At 28.8% G+C, this 20,312-nt stretch overlaps 3 protein-coding genes across 3 annotated transcripts; 2 read left to right on the top strand and 1 right to left on the bottom strand.

Moving 5' to 3' along the window:
• Window positions 1–7,960: 7,960 nt before the first annotated feature.
• LOC135955806 (uncharacterized) lies at window positions 7,961–8,574 on the top strand. The gene has a single exon (XM_065506170.1). It carries the CDS (start codon window positions 7,961–7,963, stop codon window positions 8,420–8,422), a length of 462 nt encoding a protein of 153 aa, XP_065362242.1. The 3' UTR covers window positions 8,423–8,574.
• Window positions 8,575–12,674: 4,100 nt separating this feature from the next.
• Window positions 12,675–13,313, top strand: LOC135955918 (fibrous sheath CABYR-binding protein-like). Its single transcript, XM_065506342.1, has one exon. The coding sequence runs from the start codon at window positions 12,675–12,677 to the stop codon at window positions 13,191–13,193; it is 519 nt and encodes a 172-aa protein (XP_065362414.1). The 3' UTR covers window positions 13,194–13,313.
• Window positions 13,314–18,641: 5,328 nt separating this feature from the next.
• LOC135954486 (uncharacterized) lies at window positions 18,642–19,910 on the bottom strand. The gene has a single exon (XM_065504666.1). It carries the CDS (start codon window positions 19,798–19,800, stop codon window positions 18,814–18,816), a length of 987 nt encoding a protein of 328 aa, XP_065360738.1. The 5' UTR covers window positions 19,801–19,910; the 3' UTR covers window positions 18,642–18,813.
• Window positions 19,911–20,312: the final 402 nt, after the last annotated feature.

Here is a 20,312-nt window from a genome sequence, read left to right on the forward strand (position 1 = left end):
GAATAAAGAGATAATTGACTGCACGCTAGATTACCTGGGATGTATAAAGCTACCATTTGACCTCACTCAAATCTACAAAGAAAACATACGTATCAAATGATCAAAAATATATAAATTGGAATTAGCCAAGTGATCAGACATTAGTGAAAATTACAGTCTCTAATGGATACATTGACTACTTGTAAAACTGCTGGGAATGATATTACATTTGTACATGAGCATGTATGTCTGTATATATGTATGTACTCGATTTCATAAATGGATTCGTGGAACTTAAAATGTTTGGTAGTGAAAATGTGAATACAAACACACATTTTTCAAAAGCTCAGTTAAAAGGCAAACAACAGTATACAATTCAATGTTACTTCATTGTGGGCACTATATAATGCACCTAACTCTGTTAATATAATTTTTATTACTTTAGTGTTGTTAAATTATCACAAAAGATGTGAACTATATAATTAATTTCGTGTGAGAAATAATTCTGAAAGGTCAAACAAGCGGTTAATATTCGCCTGTCCTCTACAAGATATAGTGAGGGTCAAAGGGCATACATACTTGAACTTGTGCATACATATGGGGCATTTCACGTCAAGTGAACCAACTTTTGAAATCGATGTCTTCCGATCGCGATGAAATTTGCACCAATGTTAGTTCTATTGGATAGTAATTCGGACACCATTTTTCAACAAGATCGGTCAAGAACTCTCTGAGTTATAGGAGGTCAAAATTTGACATTTTGGCCAAACATGTGTTTTTTTTTATCCATATAACTTATTACCTATTGTTCTTAGCAAAATGTGTCCCAAATAGTTTAGATAGCTATTTATGCAATCTTTCGAAAAAAAAATTAAAAAAATTTAATAAAATATTTTTGATTTTTTTTTTTAAATCAAAAATATTTTTGACTTTTTTTTTCAAAATGGGCCCTTTTTATTTTTTTAAGAAAGCTTAGGTCTTTTCCTAAGCGACCTATATGGTCGCTTAGTAGGATGCGAGTGGGATATCTATCAAAAAAAATATTTTGTAACTCAAGATTTAAAATTTTTGAATTTTTTTGCAAAATCAAAAACTTTGTTGACTTTTTTTAAAAAAATGGACCCATTTTTTAATTTTTTTTTTGCTCAGAAGGAAGCTTATGTGTTTTCACACCCTTTTTGTCGCTTAGTGGGATGCGAGTGGGATATCTATAAAAAAAATGTTTTGTAACTCAAGACATACAATTTTTTACTTTTTTTTGAAAAATCAAAAACCTTTTTGACTTTTTTTTTCCAAAATGGACTCGTTTTTTTATTAATTTTTTTTTCTCAAAAGAAAGCTTAGGTCTTTTCCTTTAAAACCTTTTTGTTTTGTAACTCAAGACAAATGTTTTTAAATTGATTTTTTTCATATTTGTGTGTAAGTGTTTCTAAAACCTTAAAAATAAAAACCACAAAAACTGACCGTTAATAGCCACTGGAGGGGTGCAATATGAGGCCGACCGCTATTAATTTTCCACCCCCAAAATTTGTCTGAGTTTTGTATCTTGCGGCTTTTTTAGTCAATCCTAGAGGTAGTTTTCAGCGCACGTGATTTTCATTGTTAAAATATCAGGTTCCCCAGAAACAAATTTTTGGAATCAAGTGGAAATATTTTATGGCCCTTCTCCGAAGTACCAGTTTATTTATTATTTTATGACATTTGACTTTAAGAAGTGGGTGGAGAGGTAGAAGTTGACAGGTAGGTTATTTATATGGTGGTTTATTTTTATTATTATTTGTAACATTTGGTTATACTAGGTACTTTAGTATGTAAGCCCTTCTTGACCCTAATAAAAGATTTTAGACTCATTCATTAAAACGTACTACCTATATGATCTTAAAAAACTATTTATTGTCATTCTGAAGACATACGGAAATCAGTTTTTTAGAAACAGCGTTAAAGTTAAGACGTGTGTTATTTACATAAATACTTACAAAATTCAAAATGTCTACGACTTCTAAAAAGGCTAAGGTTGAAAATGAAATTTATTCGTCTTTTTGTTTTAATCCCTTTAACAAAATGAAGCACAGATCATCAGATATGCGAAATATTTCCGACGGCTTATTAAAAAAATTCCCTACGCTGTCAAAACGATTGAAAATTTGTGGATCATGCAGGAAAGAGCTCGGAAAGTTGAACGAATTACCGAATTTGAATAGTAATGAGCCTTGCGTTGAAGTTATTCCAGATGAAGACAAAAGTAATTCCGAGAATGAAGACAGAACTGTTGATGATGATGGTTATTCTAACTTTTCAAATTCAACGAATGAGTGTCGAAACCAATACCATAAGGATGCAGTAGAAGTTCTTGAACAAATAAAAGAGAAATACAAAACGTCCTGTGTAGAGGATTGCTAAATTTGAGAACCCATGACTTTTTAGTCAAGGAGCAGTGGTCATTCTTCAAGGACTTGAAAACACATTTGAAGTCTGGTGAATTCATTATTTCATTTGATTTCGCAGAGAACTATAAACATGTTCTTCAGGATTCCATACAAGCATTCCACTTCAATAACGACCAAGCAACTATATTCACAGTAGTTATTTACTACATGAAAGAAGAAAACCTGGAACACAAAAGTATGGCAATCATATCCGACGATTTAAAACATGACACCGTTGCAGTTTATGAGTACCAGAAGATAATACTAAATTATCTAAAATCAAAATTTACAGTAGAAAAGGTATACTACGTTTCGGACGGAGCTCGTCAACATTTTAAAAACAAAAGTAGCTTCGCAAATCTTACAGCTCATGAAAAAGATTTTGGAATGCCAGCTGAGTGGCATTTTCATCCTACTGCTCATGGTAAAGGAGCATGTGATGGTATTGGAGCAAACCTCAAAAGAAATGCAGCGAAGTATAGCCTCCAGTGCTCTCATCAAGATCGCATCTTAGATGCGACTGCTTTATTCCATTGGGCAAAGAATTATTGTAAAGAAACTAAAATAGTTTTTAGTAGCAAAGAGGATCATGAGGAAACATTGAAAACACTAAAGAGCAGATTCGATGCTGCGGTAACAATCGATGGCACTGCTCAATACCATGCTTTCATACCGCTTGTCGATGGAAGACTCAAATTAAAAAAGTTTTCTGCATCTACTCAATGCGATTTCTTTCCAAAGCCAAAAAAGAAGCCAGCAGCGAAATCAGTAGCTGAATCTAATAACGCCAAGAAAGGATTGACAAAAAAAGCAGCTAATAAAGGTGACAAATAAGGAGGATAAAAGTATGGATATTTGAAAATTTAAAAACTTCATAAATTAAGTGTAAAAATAGTTATTATATAAATTGATCTATTGTGATTAAGATTAAATTTTACTAAATTATTCATCTTTTTATTATTATTATTATTATTATTATTATTATTATTATTATTATTATTATTATTATTATTATTATTATTATTATTATTATTATTATTATTATTATTATTATTATTATTATTATTATTATTATTATTATTATTATTATTATTATTATTATTATTATTATTATTATTATTATTATTATTATTATTATTATTATTATTATTATTATTATTATTATTATTATTATTATTATTATTATTATTATTATTATTATTATTATTATTATTATTATTATTATTATTATTATTATTATTATTATTATTATTATTATTATTATTATTATTATTATTATTATTATTATTATTATTATTATTATTATTATTATTATTATTATTATTATTATTATTATTATTATTATTATTATTATTATTATTATTATTATTATTATTATTATTATTATTATTATTATTATTATTATTATTATTATTATTATTATTATTATTATTATTATTATTATTATTATTATTATTATTATTATTATTATTATTATTATTATTATTATTATTATTATTATTATTATTATTATTATTATTATTATTATTATTATTATTATTATTATTATTATTATTATTATTATTATTATTATTATTATTATTATTATTATTATTATTATTATTATTATTATTATTATTATTATTATTATTATTATTATTATTATTATTATTATTATTATTATTATTATTATTATTATTATTATTATTATTATTATTATTATTATTATTATTATTATTATTATTATTATTATTATTATTATTATTATTATTATTATTATTATTATTATTATTATTATTATTATTATTATTATTATTATTATTATTATTATTATTATTATTATTATTATTATTATTATTATTATTATTATTATTATTATTATTATTATTATTATTATTATTATTATTATTATTATTATTATTATTATATAATAATATTATGGGTATTACAGTATCGAGGCTATGAAATTAATAGCGGTCGGCCTCATGTTGTGGTTTTTATTTTTAAGGTTTTAGAAACACTTACACACAAATATGAAAAAAATCAATTTAAAAACATTTGTCTTGAGTTACAAAACATTTATTTTGATAGATATTCCACTCGCATCCCACTAAGGAGGTTAACATATTATGGGTATTACAGTATCGAGGCTATGAAATTAATAGCGGTCGGCCTCATGTTGTGGTTTTTATTTTTAAGGTTTTAGAAACACTTACACACAAATATGAAAAAAATCAATTTAAAAACATTTGTCTTGAGTTACAAAACATTTATTTTGATAGATATTCCACTCGCATCCTACTAAGCGACCAAAAAGGTTTTAAAGGAAAAGACCTAAGCTTTCTTTTGAGAAAAAAAAATTAATAAAAAAAAGAGTCCATTTTGGAAAAAAAAGTCAAAAAGGTTTTTGATTTTTCAAAAAAAAGTAAAAAATTGTATGTCTTGAGTTACAAAACATTTTTTTTATAGATATCCCACTCGCATCCCACTAAGCGACAAAAAGGGTGTTAAAGGAAAACACATAAGCTTTCTTCTGAGCAAAAAAAAATAAAATAAAAAATGGGTCCATTTTTTTAAAAAAAGTCAACAAAGTTTTTGATTTTGCAAAAAAATTCAAAAATTTTAAATCTTGAGTTACAAAATATTTTTTTTTATAGATATCCCACTCGCATCCCACCACTAATAGGTCGCTTAGGAAAAGACCTAAGCTTTCTTAAAAAAAATAAAAAAAAAAATAAAAAGGGCCCATTTTGAAAAAAAAAGTCAAAAATATTTTTGATTTAAAAAAAAAATCAAAAATATTTTATTAAATTTTTTTAATTTTTTTTTTCGAAAGATTGCATAAATAGCTATCTAAACTATTTGGGACACATTTTGCTAAGATCAATAGGTAATAAGTTATATGGATAAAAAAAACACCTGTTTGGCCAAAATGTCAAATTTTGATCTCCTATAACTCAGAGAGTTCTTGACCGATCTTGTTGAAAAATGGTGTCCGAATTACTATCCAATAGAACTAACATTGGTGCAAATTTCATCGCGATCGGAAGACATCGATTTCAAAAGTTGGTTCACTTGATGTGAAATGCCCCATATACATAAATACACACATTTGTACAAATGCAAATGTGTGAATGTTGCTCTTCAATAATATCCCAGCAGTTTTACAAGTAGTCAAGTAGTCATGTTAGTAAAAAGTGAATAAAAAAAGTTCCCTTTAACTATTTTTCGTTATTATAACCATAGAGAAATACATAAATAGCGGAAACTCTCCTCTCAAAGACCTAACTCAGTTGTCAAAAACTGAGCAACGTATAAAATTGACTACGATATAAATGCATCTTAAATGAACCTTATGAAAAAAGTGAAAGGTAAGATGATCTGAAATTTAGCTTATCGGTAACTTTAAACTTTAAGTATACCAACGAATATAATAACGAAAACTTCCGCATCTTATAATGACGGTTCACTTTAGTGTCCCTAGAAGTTATGTTTTTTCTATTCACCAGATGTGATTTATTGGAGAGTTGTCGTAGAATGGTCTGTTTGCAATCAATCGGTATTGGACTGTCTAAGAGATGTCTTTTAAACCGACTATTTGAGGACAATTAGCTTCCGTTTAGCACTCGTACATGTTAATATAACTAGACGTGTAGCTAATCAAGTAACCAGTTAGGTAGCTAGTAAGGCAACTGTCTTCATGTAACCGGTATGTAAATCCAATGTATTGACTTCTTTGAATCAGTTTTTGGACTGTTTCTTTGGAATATATGTATGTATGTGGGGTTAATTGGCATGCATATGTTAATATATGTAACTATTATCGTAGCTATTCATGTAGTGGTCACCCTAAATGATCGTTAGAATCACTAGTTTGAGACAGTCACCCAGAACTAATTTGTTTTAAGGATAAACTATTAGACCACATGAATAAATGTTTACGAACAAATCAACGAATGAATATCAATACAAACACACAAACGTACATATTTACATCCACATAAATATAAATATTATATATTATAAACACTGTAATAATGTAATAACTAAAATATCAACAACAACAAAAGACATATTTAAAATTATACTTTAAGGCCTTAGGAAGAAGACTACATGACGTACATACATATACGAAATTTTATTTATGTTTGCTTGCATTTCTATTAGAAATTGTAAGAGCATTCGTAAACACTCTGCAAATTGAAAATACATACAATTTCTTAACTTGCCAAACACGACGAATGATAAAAAAAAACATTTCCTTATAAACTTGTAAGAATCTTTATCAAATTAATTGAAATATGTATTTGTAAAATGAAAGTAAATAATAAATATGAATGTATGTATTTGTATTATTAAAGAAATTTATTTAAATTTTAACAAATAACAAGATATTAATAGGCGGTCAAGTGGCAATGTCAGTATACCCTAACTAAAAAGCATTCATGAACTTAAAAGCAGAACGTATAAGATGAATTTTCATTTAAAGAAAACTTGATCATTAAAACACATATAGAGTCCGACCGAATATTCGATTACGGATTAGGCCAAAAATCGGTATAATAACAATATACGGTAATCGGTCAAACTTTGGCTGTTGTAGGGCTCTCAAAATAACCAGAAACATGCTCTAAAATGAAAATAAAATAGTTTTTTGGAAATAAATAGTAAATATGAGAAGTTTCCGTTTGTTTCGGATTAGGCCGAATACGGATATTTTGGACGAATTTTGTAGCAACAATCAATTTTAGACGAATTTATTAGTTTATTAGAATTTAGTAGGGGTAACATTTGTATAGTACAATGTACGAAAACAGGAGAATGTATTTAGAAAAGTATTCCGTGTTAATTGTCTAAAAATTATCAAATAGGAAACAATAAAATAGCCAAAAATGTTGGGTTCCACAAAACCTTAACAACTAAAGTTGAGTAGCAAGGCAATTAAAATTTCATTTGTATATACAGCATACATGTATGTGTAAAAATTCATAATTGAAATCTCTTTATTTTTTTCATATTATTAATTATTCACACATTTCCATTTATTAAATAATAATAATATTTTTTTGGAAAATAGAGAATTAAATTTTCATTCAAACCCTAGTAAATTTATTGGTATGGACATAAATGGCCAAAAAAGCATATAAACAAATATGTTTTTTGAATTATGAATAAGTTCATATGAATTTTGAGTTATTAATTTAGGAATGTGTTCAATGAACGTGCGCTGAAGCCACAAAACAACTTAAAATTTAATAAGTTATTGCGTTCACCGAAAACAGCATAATGTTTAGGCCTCCATTTTTAAAAACAAACACACGCACACTCACAAACTGAAGCTAAAATTGAAACTCACTTATGCCAAACATGTCTCTTTGTTAAAAATTAAAAGAACAACAAATCCGAACAAACTTTAAATACACATTCCTAGATATTCTAAGTTAAGTTAAACAATTTTTTGTATAAATAGTTGCTTACAATGGTTTATCAATATCAGTTGTCTATTCAACAATTTAAATTAAACAATAATTAACTTTTTGTTAAATAACGAACATTAAAAAACCTACATTTTTAACATGGCTAAATTCGTGCAAATCCTTTTCGTTGCATTGTTGGCTGTAGCTTTGTGCTCCGCTGAAGCTCCCCGTTCTCGCACATCCCGTTTCCAAGCTAGACGCAATCGCTTCTTGGCTCGTCAAGAAGCTGCTGAGCCAGCTGCCGTTACTCCATATCCCACTGCCGATGAATTGAAACCTGAAGTGCCTTTCGATGAAGCTGTAGCCGCCGAAGAACAACAACCCGATGAAGTCTATGGGCCACCAGAAGAAGAAGCTGAAGAAGAACAAGCCGTTGCCGAAGAAGAAGAACAAGTTGCCGTCGAAGAAGAAGCAGCTCCCGCCCGTTTAACTGCCCGCCGTACTTCATCTGCTCGCAGAAGTTCAGTGCGTCCTGCTAAATTGCGTAAAGCAGCTCCTGCCCGTCTCCAACTCCAGCCCCAATTTGTGCCCCAACCCCTCTTCTACTATGTTGCTCAATAACTTGTTCAACCTTTGTGATTTACATACAATTTTGTATATTAAATACTAATTTACTTTTAATGCTTTTTACTTCTTTCTGTATGAATTTCTAGACATGTTAAAAATTTAGCACTTAAATAGAAACAATAAAACAAATTATATAAAATTAATAAGTTAAAGATGTTTCCTTATTTCAAATGCATAACAGGAACTTATGTAAGAAAGCGTTTCTATTCTAAAAATAACCGTATTTTTAAAATTAAAAGAAACACACAAAACAAAACTTATGATCGAAGTAATCGAGAAAAACTATAAGTATTTCCGTACTCTATGACTCCAACAAAACAGAATTGCTACTTGAGAAAATGCAAGATCTCTTTTTCGTTCACTTTTGTATCACTTTAATTGGTACATGGTGCACAATTTTAATGAAGACAAAATATGTAATTTAAAACAAATTAGAAAAATAAAAATATAAAATTAATATTATATACATAGATGTAAATAATAATTATAGCATCTCCACCCCAATCGTAATTAAATTGTTTAGTAACGGAAATTTGAAGTAGTTTTTAAGAATATAGATTTTTAAGCATTATAGATTTTGCCATCGATATTGTATGTACGTTCGGAACGGTATAATTTCGTATGTTGTCACACCACTACGAACCTTAAGATATCTAAGTGATTAAGGTAGGGTTCTAAATCATACATTATTAATTGTAAAGTCACTTAAGATAATACCATAAATACAAATACTTAATAAATCATCGTAATTGTTGGTTCCCTTACCATTAAAATACCGTTACCGCTTTTAAATGTAATGCAATACCAGCTATATCAGCTTGTTATCTGAATAAAAATTATTCGAATAATTGAGCAAAAAATTTATTTTTTATTCAAATCGACTGTGGATTAACACACCAAGATCAGGACATTATGAAACTTGAAAATACTTTGGAAAAATTAAAGGCCTTATTCAAAATCATTTTTTCAATTTATCAAGGTTTTATAAAACAGATTTTGTTTTAAAATTGATTATGAATATTGGGGTAAATCTTTCAATCTACAATTAATTCATAAAATATTAACGAGAATTTATATAATACTATCATTATTCATATTACTAATTTTGTATTTTTATTCATTGTTAACAAAAAAAATATTAATGGAAAGTTTTCTGGTTTTAAATATATGTATTTTATTTATTTACTCGTTATTCATTCGTTTATTCGAGGAAATATTAAAAATTAATCGATCACTCGAATAATAAAAAAATTACAAACTTTTATTCGATTAAAATAAAACACGAATAATTGACAACTCTTCTTTTGATTTTGATTCCATTGGTATTGTAACATATCGAAATATTGATAGTAGAACTAAAAAATAAAATTCTAATTCTAATTTTTACAAAACATTCTTGGATGAATCGGTCATGGAGAACCCACAACCTCCAAAAAAGTAGATGTTTTTCAAAATTTTTCTGCTATTTTCTTTAAATATAAAGATAAAATCATGAAATTTTGCACAATATGATCCTATGATTTAAGGACAAGAATTGTAGAAAATGATTAGAATTGATCCAGCCTCCATACAAATTTCTTCTATAAAGAAAGCATATTGACTAGCAATATCCATTAACAACGATATCAGATTAAAATTCCATACAAATAATCATAATATATATATAGAAATCTCTGATTTTTATATGAAAATTTCAAAAAAATCTTAGATCATCTATAGTTTTTGAAATAAGAGTTTTATAGAGAAAAGGAGCTCGATCACTCATATTTCTGACCAAAATTCGATTTTTATATGAAAATCTTAGATCGTCTATATTTTTGTAAATAAGCGTTTACTAGTGAAAAGGTGTTCGATCGATGATCACTTATATTTCTGACCGAAAATCGTTTTTTATGTACATATATGAAAATCTCAAACAATTGTAGATTGTCTATCAGCCCAATTATGAATAAAAAATTCAGCGGGAGTTTTTTCCCATTGAATTTGAATAGGAAAAATGAGAAAAGGGAAAAAACTCCCGGGGAATTTTTATTAATAACTAGGACCGCCTGGTGTCCATTAAAACACTTTTTACCATTTTTATGGAAAGAATTTTTAGTATTTTTTTATATTTTTTATATTTTATTTTATATTTTTATTTTTTTATATTTATTTTATTTTTATTTTTAATATATTGTGCATATCTACTAGGGTATTCAATTAATCGGGTTTCTGGTTTAATCGGTTAATCGAGCAAATAATTAATCGGGGTTTAGATTTATTCGGTTAATAATCGGTTAATTTAATATTATTCGATTAATCGAATAATATCTATTTTAATTTTAAATTGAAAAACCAAACAAAACAGCAAATATGTATGGTATTTGAGATCATTTTTGTATACATATCGCTCATTTGCTGAACAACGTCATATAACTCAAAATCATATAGTTTTATCAGTTTTCAAAAAAGTCAATTATTTTTTGTGTGAGAGTGTTTTTTTGTTGTAAACATCAAAATTAAAACTCATGCTTTCTCGAATATTTGACAAATAAAAATTTGGGTTAAATACAGATTAGAAAGACATTAACATGTACTATTTATATTTCTGAAATCGCATGATTTGTTGAAAATTTATTTAAGCAATATTAAAATTACATAAAACATTCAAAGACGTTTTTCTCGAAGGACTTTTTTTAATTGTTACGTTGATTCAGCAAATGAGTTTTTTGTGAGTTTTTTAGAGTTTTAGTGAGATCTTCTGAAATAATCTTTTAAAAAATAATATATTTTCAATGTTTTCCTTTTAAACGATTTTTTTCTTTAGATTTAATAAAACTTTTCTTGGAAAAAAACTCTCTCGCTGATTGTATATGTTGGAGAAATCAAAAGCATGATAAAGAATATTCAATATCTCAGTTCTTTTTTTAGTTTTTTTCTAAGCATATAAAATCCTTAGTTATACCATTGGAATCCTCTTTGGATTGTTTTAGATTTTGAATACTTTTAATAGTTTCGTTTAGTTCTGATAAAAGACTCATTTCAAAAAAAAAGTTTCGTCTATACATGTAAATATAAACAAAGTTTCAAATGCATGTAAATTAAAATATGTCAGTTGTTATACTCACCAAACATATTTATATCTAATTTTAATTTGAAATTTGAATTGAATCGGAAAAATAAATACAAAAAATAGTTAAAGTGCAAACAAATGGAATTTCGGTTAATCGGTTAATCGGTTTATTTGTTATTTGAAAATCGGCAATTTTAAATTATTCGAACAGTTAACCGTCCAAAATTAATCGGTTAACCGATTAACGGTTAATCGATTGAATACCCTAATATCTACAGAAGAAAACCTTTTAAACCATATATGTTTCATCAATATTGGTGGACAATAACATACTTAAAAGTGTATATCTTGGTAAATAAGCTTTTAATAGTGAAAAGGAGCTCGATCGATGATCACTAGATCGTAGCTCAAAAAAAAAAATTCCCGTAATTTTTTATTATTAATTGAAAAATGTTATTCATTCGAATAAAAATATATATATTTTTTTTTAGATTTTTCGCATAATTTTTATTCGAATGACAACCATAATACATATACATACATTAGAACTAGTACCTCAGAATTCTCGGTATACTGTATATAACAATTAGTTTCAACGCTTATTAAGGACGGATCTAATATACATACATAAATAAACTTAAACAGTACAAGAGCCCAATTCACAATCTTGTGTGTTTGTATTGCAAATTTATGCAATGTTGTATTTCTGTATATTTTGTTAGTGTAAAGTAAAAATGCAATGCACAAGATTGTGAAAAGAGCAACAGGTGTATAACAAAACTTTCACTTTCTTATTCTCAGCCAACATTTTGTATTAAAATGGTCTCTTTGGATGCGATTAAGTTGAAATTCATAGATGGTAATATTTTATTTCGTGTTCACCGAAAACAGCATAATGTTTAGGCCTCCATTTTTAAAAACAAAACAACACGCACACTAACAAATTGAAGCTTAACTCAAAATGAATCTCAATTATGCAAAACATGTATCTTTGTTAACAATGAAAAGAACAATAAATCCGAACAAACTTTAAATACACATTCCTAGATATTCTAAGTTAAGTTAAACAATTTTTTGTATAAATAGTTGCTTACAATGGTTTATCAATATCAGTTGTCTATTCAACAATTTAAATTAAACAATAATTAACTTTTTGTTAAATAACGAACATTAAAAAAAACAAAATTTTTTAACATGGCTAAATTCATGGAAATCCTTTTCGTTGCTTTGTTGGCTGTAGCTTTGTGCTCCGCTGAAGCTCCCCGTTCTCGCACATCCCGTTTCCAAGCTAGACGCAATCGCTTCTTGGCTCGTCAAGAAGCTGCTGAGCCAGCTGCCGTTACTCCTTATCCCACTGCCGATGAATTGAAACCTGAAGTGCCTTTCGATGAAGCTGTAGCCACCGAAGAACAACAACCCGATGAAGTCTACGGCCCACCAGAAGAAGAAGCTCCCGTTGAAACTGATGATGTTGCTGCCGCTGAAGAAGAACAAGCGGTTGCCGATGAAGAACAAGCAGTTGCCGAAGAAGAAGAACAACCTGTTGGCGCTGAAGAAGAAGAAGCAGCTCCCGCCCGTTTAACTGCCCGCCGTACTTCATCTGCTCGCAGAAGTTCAGTGCGCCCTGCTAAATTGCGTAAATCAGATCCTGCTCGTCTCCAACTCCAGCCCCAATTAGTGCCCCAACCCCTCTTCTACTATGTTGCTCAATAACTTCTTCAACCCTTGTGATTTATGTACAAATTCGACCACAAATCTACTAACACTTAAATAGAAAAATGATAATAATAAAAAAACAATAAAACAAATTAAATAAAATTAATAACTTGAAGATATTTCATTATTTTAAGTAAGAAGGCTTTCCCGTTCTAAAAATTACAGTTTATGTCTGCACCCAAAAGCCCACAATTAGAAAACTATTTGCAAATACTAATTTGGATGTAAAAATTGCATGATATAGATGTCTTGGAAATGCAGCTGTAATGATATACATATGTACTGTAACAACCTTATGCCCGGCTCCTGATTCTGGTTTCTATGCTAATAATTAATAATTGACGCAAAATTATGATAATACTGCATCAATTAGTTTCAGATATTAATAATTTATAAAATACAAAGGTTTTTTAAGAACGGATCTAATATATAAACTCCAAACATACTCTTAAACAATACATGAACAACCGTATGTTTATTTTTATAATCAATAACAAGAGCAACAGGTGTATGACAGGACTTTAACGTTTCACTTTCTTACTCCCAGCCAACATTTTGTATTGAAATGGTATCTTTGGATACAATGAAGCTAAAACTTATCGACGGTTACATGATAATTCAAATATCTGGTGACGATATTTAAAGCAAATGAGAATTCAAAAACTATTATTTAACACTATTCTTTGGGTATGTAATCAAATTATGAAAAAAATAACAGATTTACTAATTAGCATTTTAATTTCAAAATGTGTATTGGCTTGAGTTATTCATGTAAATGTATTACATAACTTTACAGAATTCAAATCCATATAAACATATATGCATATGTATACATTTGCAAACTATATAACTCAGAACCTAGACATAGACTAAAAGTGTAAAGTCACGTTCATATAATTATAAAAATACATACATATGGGCAATTCCACGAGAATCGCTACCACGACTAAAAACACAACAAGCCATGAAACTTTTTTTCAAGATGATTTGAATAGAAGAAAATAATAAAATGTTACTATGTGAAAGTATTTAGATCATATTAAAACATTTTAAAGACAAAAACAATAGTTTAAACTGATTATATTTAATTTTTTAATGTTTTAGGCTAAAATTGCGGTTAAAACTAGGCTCCCAATTAGCTTGTAGTATGAAATGAATTTGACTCTGATTGTTTTTTTGCTATTGTCAAATTGTTTATTGAAACCGAATGTATATTTTCTATTCACTTTTATTTTATTTTTATTTATTTATTTAATTATTATTTTCAACAACCTAGCTTATTGGCCATAATCGGTTATAAATTTCTACTTAATAAAAATTTTTTACAAAAAATTTAATTAATGAATTTAATTAATAAAAATATAAATATAAATTATAAATATAAATAAAGCTTAACACAAATTGTACGAATTAAACAAAACTCCACTCAACTCCTAAAAATAATCAACTATTTATAGTGTTTTGATAGATGACATCAGCACATGTAACATGATAAAAAAAAATCGTTCACCAGTGTTACAAAAACAATAATCCAGATAAGCATATAACAGATACAATCACCTAAGGTGCATACAAAATAGTATACATAGGTGTTAATGGAAGGGTCAAAAAGTGTACATTAGTCAATCACCCTTATCGTGGTTGGCGTAAACGTCTTACGCACACGACTGTTTCGTACTAGATTAAAGATAAAATGAAAACTGTTTCTTTAATCTAGTACGAAACTGTCGTAGGCGTATGACGTTTACGCCAACCACGATAAGGGTGAATGTCATTCACAGAGATACGAAAAACAATAGATAGAACAGTCCTGCAAGGGAAATTCAAGTCATCAAGGTAGCAAATATCCAAACAACTAGCCAATACTCAAACACTAATATTACAAGCAAGCTTAACAATAACTATGGCGAGTACAACAAGTCTAAAAGAAAAAAAAAAACATTTACAAAGAAGCAACCTCCTATTCCAAAACAATGCCCACACACTGTCCGCAAATTCTCTTCCACGCGAATATATAAAATGGTGCATCCACAGATGTCTTTATACAATACGACACTCCATCAGGTCCAAGTCTCCTAAAATGTCACAACAACTCACAGCACTTTTTTAGTTTTTGTATACATATATTTACAGAATATATATTGTTTTATTATAAGAGAAAAATCTGTCACGTACGGTAGTCACGTACGATATTAAATTTGATTTATTATAAAATCATCCAAAGATTGTTTTTATTTAAATATGACGGATTGTAAAGGAATTCGAATGTTTTCGCATATTTCCACATGTACCTCAAAATGAGTTCCGTTTTATGTCACGTACGATATACCCTGATTTCGCTCAATATTTTCGACAACAATATTTCGAAAGAACTTTTTATTATTTTAAAATATAGTACCCTCTGAATGGAACATAAAGATACTCTTATTTTTGCAAAATCTAATCCACTCTATAGGCGTACAAAAGTCACGTACGATGATATGGAATTGCCCATATGTGTTATTATGTATATTACTAAGCAAAAGCTCATACATTGTAAAGGGTCAGTCATTAAGCGCTACATTAAGCCGCTGTGGTTTGTGGCTTATTCCCATAGATCTACAAGAAAAAATATTAAGTGGTCAAATTGCACGGTATCGGTGGCCAGTTTACATCACCTCTACGTGAGATGGTCAAATGGCTCGTTGCCCGTATTGCTGAACGCTATATCCATCCGTGTTCATTTGGCAAAATAAACTCAATAAATGACAGCCAATTCGGCAGATATAGCTTTAACAATATGACCGCTATTAACTGTCAAAGATCGGAAGTCCGTATATAATTATTCGCGAATCTCAAGGTCAAAAGTATAACAAAGATATTGCTCTGAAATCATTGTAAATTTGTGATTAAATCTGTGTGTGTGCTGGGTAGATGTTCATTTAATATACATATCACGCTAACAAAAAGAGCTATGAGTAATTTTTAAAAAAAATTTGGTTTATTCCACCATCAGAAAGTCCTATAGATCGTCCATCTATTTGTCAAGCTACATACATAGCTCTTTTTGTAGGCGCAGCGGTGCTTTGTATGTATCTACGTATCTATGTATTCGTCTAAAGACGTTTGGGTATATAAATCCATACCTACCTGCCTACCTACCTACATACATATCTAGACAAATACGTATATATTTTTTGGGGGTAAAATAAAAATGTAAATCACGTATAGCCGGCATGACCGCATGTATTAATTTTTATACCCTTCACCTTCGTGAGAAGGGTATATATAAGTTTGTCATTCCGTTTGTAATTTCTACATTTTTCATTTCCGACCCTATAAAGTATATATATTCTGGATCCTTATAGATAGCGGAGTCGATTAAGCCATGTCCGTCTGTCTGTTGAAATCAATTTTCTGAAGACCCCAGATATCTTCGGGATCCAAATCTTCTATAATTCTGTCAGACATGCTTTCGAGAAGTTTGCTATTTAAAATCAGCAAAATCGGTTCATAAATAACGGAGATATGAGCAAAAAACAGGGACAACCTCGATTTTTTACCTATTTTTGATCTATATATGGATTACTAAGTCATTAATATAGACAATATGGATATCTAATGATAGATATTTCAAAGTCCATTGCAACGATGTAGATAAGGCTATAGTAAGTTGGACATACAATGGGTCAAAATCGGGAAAAATATTTTTTTTTTCATCAAAAAAATTTATGTCATAAATTTAAAAAAAAAAAAATTTTTAATTTTTTTTTAAAAAAAATTAAAAAACAATTTCGAAAAAAAAATTTTGAAAAACAATTTAAAAAAAAATTAAGTTTTGTTTACCTAAAAAAATGTATTTTAAAGTATAATTTGGTGAAGGGTATATAAGATTCGGCACAGCCGAATATAGATCTCTTACTTGTTATATTTTACCCAGACATGCACACAGTATACATGTGCATATTAGGGAGGTGGAAACTGAAAACACCAATGTTTGAAATAAGTTTACTTTCGTTGTATTGGTCTAACGTAATTTTCTTTAACGATGATGTTTCCATTTCAATATTTACAGAAATTTCAACAACAAAAAAACATTTGTAATAAACACAACTTGGCGCATTAGCAAACCTATTTACATTTTTTAAGTTTTATTTTGGAAAATACGCATGTATGGGAAAATTTTTTGTTATTTTACACCGTAATTATAATTATTATTATTTAGTTTTGTTTGTATGAAGTCAAATTTTGTTTATATACAAGAATAAAAATAAACTACAGCTCCAAAAGTCCAAAACTCATCATCAAATTTAAAACTACAATAAGAAAAAAAAATACCAAAATATTCCTTCCATGCCAAAAGTAGCAAAAACAAAAAAAAACAACAAAAACAAAAACGTAAAACGAAATAATTTGTATGCAACACGTTATTTGTTGCTTTTATGGCTGTTATTTTCGAAAACAAATGACTTCCTACTTCCGTTCTAATGGTGGATCTTGCACACATACAAATGAAGACACACAAACATAAAAACATTACGTATTGGTTTGGTTTGACTGTTAAAAACACAAACACAAATAGACGAAACATGTACACAATTGTTTGGATTTATCTTTCTGAATGCGAATTGAAATACATATGTACATTAGACATGACCTTAAAAAATAGATTTGCTTTGGATGGGTCTTATTTTGTTCGTTAGTGCAAAAAACGTGCCGGAAATCGATGGAAAGTTGTAAAATTGGGTAAATAATGGTACTTTTTCCGATATCTTAAAAAATGTCCCTATTTAAATACTGTTTTTAAACATTTTCAATAAAACTAAGCTTCTACAGAAAATTGTCTTTCTAACAAGGTATAAAGCATGAACATCGAGTTAAAAATAACCAAGTTATTAGCATTTCCCTACGTCATATATTCAAGAAAAACGACATTTTTGTATTATTTGCTCACAGTTTTGCATGCAAAAGTTATGTAAACAACTATGTCAACAATAGAAATGCGTGTAAAATATGAGATAAAACTCGTATAACTTTGTTATTTTTCATTCGAAATTATTGTTTTATACCTTGTTAGAAAGATAATTTTCTCTAGAAGCTTAGATTTATTGCAAATATTTAAAAAACAGTATTCAAATATGGATTTTTTTTAAGATATTGGAAAAAGTACCATTATTTACCCAATTTTACAACTTTCAATCGATTTCCGGCACGTGTTCTAGTTATCCGATTGCACTTACATTTTGCAGTAGTTAGTTTTAGCTGCTAATGAACAAAATAATACCCATCCAAAGCAAATCTAATTTTTAAGGGCATGTCTAATGTCTAATGTACATACATTCATACTTAGATATGTACATTTTGAAATTCGCTGTTAGTATTAGTGTTATACTGACCTAGAAAACTAAAATTAAAACGACAGATATGTTAATGTCGAAAAAAATAAAATTTTATATTCAAACTCAGTTTGTTTTTCGTATAAAATATATTGTGTTACTTTTTGTATAAACTTATTGAAAATATTAATGAATAAAAAAATAAACTTAACAGAAGAAATTTAAATGGAATACTGAAAAATAGTAGATTAATAACTTTTTTTTAGAAAAGAAGGAAATTCAATAATGACATCTGGAACGTTTCACCATGATGATGGTGGTATGGGAGCACTGTAGACAAGAGGTCTGGTTAGCAGGAGAGGATGGACCGAAAAACGTACTGGTATTACGATAGCACGTTGTTCTTGTTGTTGTGATCTTTGGGTTTGGGTATTAACATTAATGGTCTCCGAATCAGGATCTTCTTTTTCGCCATCCAAGGGCATAGGAGCTAAAGGATTCGTGCTGGAACCACATACTGGATGATCACTGTTGTCATGTTTAGTGTTGACTTCCCCTCTATTTTCATTTTCTAATTGCAATTGCTCCGATGGCAAGAGGAACGCTTTAGATGGTCGATAACCCGCTGCTGGATAAGGTGCCTTGATCTCAGTTTCTGTTGGTAATTCAGTAGCCTCTTCAATGGGAATTTCTGTCAAGTTTTCTGACGCTTCTTGTTGTTGTTCGCTTTTAAACAAACTATCTGTAGGCAATAAGAATGGTATTCTAGGTTGAAAGCCAGCTGGTGGATAAGGAGCCTTAGGAGCCGCTGCTTCTGACAACACATCCTCGCCACCTTCTACTCTCTCACTATCATCTTCATTTAAGTTATCTTCTTCCACATTAATTGTTGTGATGGTCTCACTTTCATATCCTTGCGTAGTCGTTGTAAAATCTATTGGCTCGGTCGTTGATGCGATTACTGATTCATCTGTTACTTGTGCCTCAATGTCACTCTGTACATTTCGTGTAGCTGCCTCGTTTGGCAAAGGAAATGCCCTTGATGGCCTAAAGCCACTAGCAGGATATGGTGCCAATTTAATTTCTCGGACTGTCGCTTCTACTTCGTTTTCATCTTCTACAGTTTGATTATCAGCGACACTAGAGCTGTTTTGATTCTCCATACTGTCTTCTATCACTTCTGTATTGTAACGGCTGTATCGAATTTGTCGTGCATTTGCCAAACAAATGGACGAAATTAACACCAGCAGCCAAATACTCTTCATATTATTGTCTTTTATCACAATCATTTTAATTTTCTGTTGGAAACACAGTATGCAAACACTTTTAAAGCTCCTGATTTTACACCAAACGTATTTTATGTACACGGCTCAGTCGCTTGTTGTTTATTTATTAATCAAAAAATTTAAACAGACTAATTTTATTTCATATTCACATTTTATATAAGTTTTCATTAAAAAAAAACCAAAATACAATAAAAACTGGAAAAATATTTTGTTTTTGGTGTCGTTTCATTCTGTTCTAAATGCTCATTTGAATATTCTACAATGAAACTGAAAGTTTCAGCTTGTGAATGGCGTCTCTTCCAAATTAAGCTTAAATCCAACATTACGTGTATCATTAGTGTCATTACTCAGTTTCGTAATGTTGCGACAGGATTTTAAGCATATTAAATTTGACGTTTTGTATGTAACATACAACTTATTCTAATAATTTGCTTATTATTGTGCGAATATTTTTTATTTCATATTAGTCAGCAGTGTACAGTGTGCGATCCTTCAACTATTTTTAAATCGAAATT

The sequence above is a fragment of the Calliphora vicina genome, chromosome 3 (assembly GCF_958450345.1).
Source record: "Calliphora vicina chromosome 3, idCalVici1.1, whole genome shotgun sequence".
Lineage (NCBI taxonomy): Eukaryota > Metazoa > Arthropoda > Insecta > Diptera > Calliphoridae > Calliphora > Calliphora vicina.

Bases quoted from the DNA above. Each gene is read 5' to 3' on its own strand.
- LOC135954486 (XM_065504666.1), bottom strand. From the start codon at position 19,800: ATGATTGTGATAAAAGACAATAATATGAAGAGTATTTGGCTGCTGGTG.
- LOC135955806 (XM_065506170.1), top strand. From the start codon at position 7,961: ATGGCTAAATTCGTGCAAATCCTTTTCGTTGCATTGTTGGCTGTAGCT.
- LOC135955918 (XM_065506342.1), top strand. From the start codon at position 12,675: ATGGCTAAATTCATGGAAATCCTTTTCGTTGCTTTGTTGGCTGTAGCT.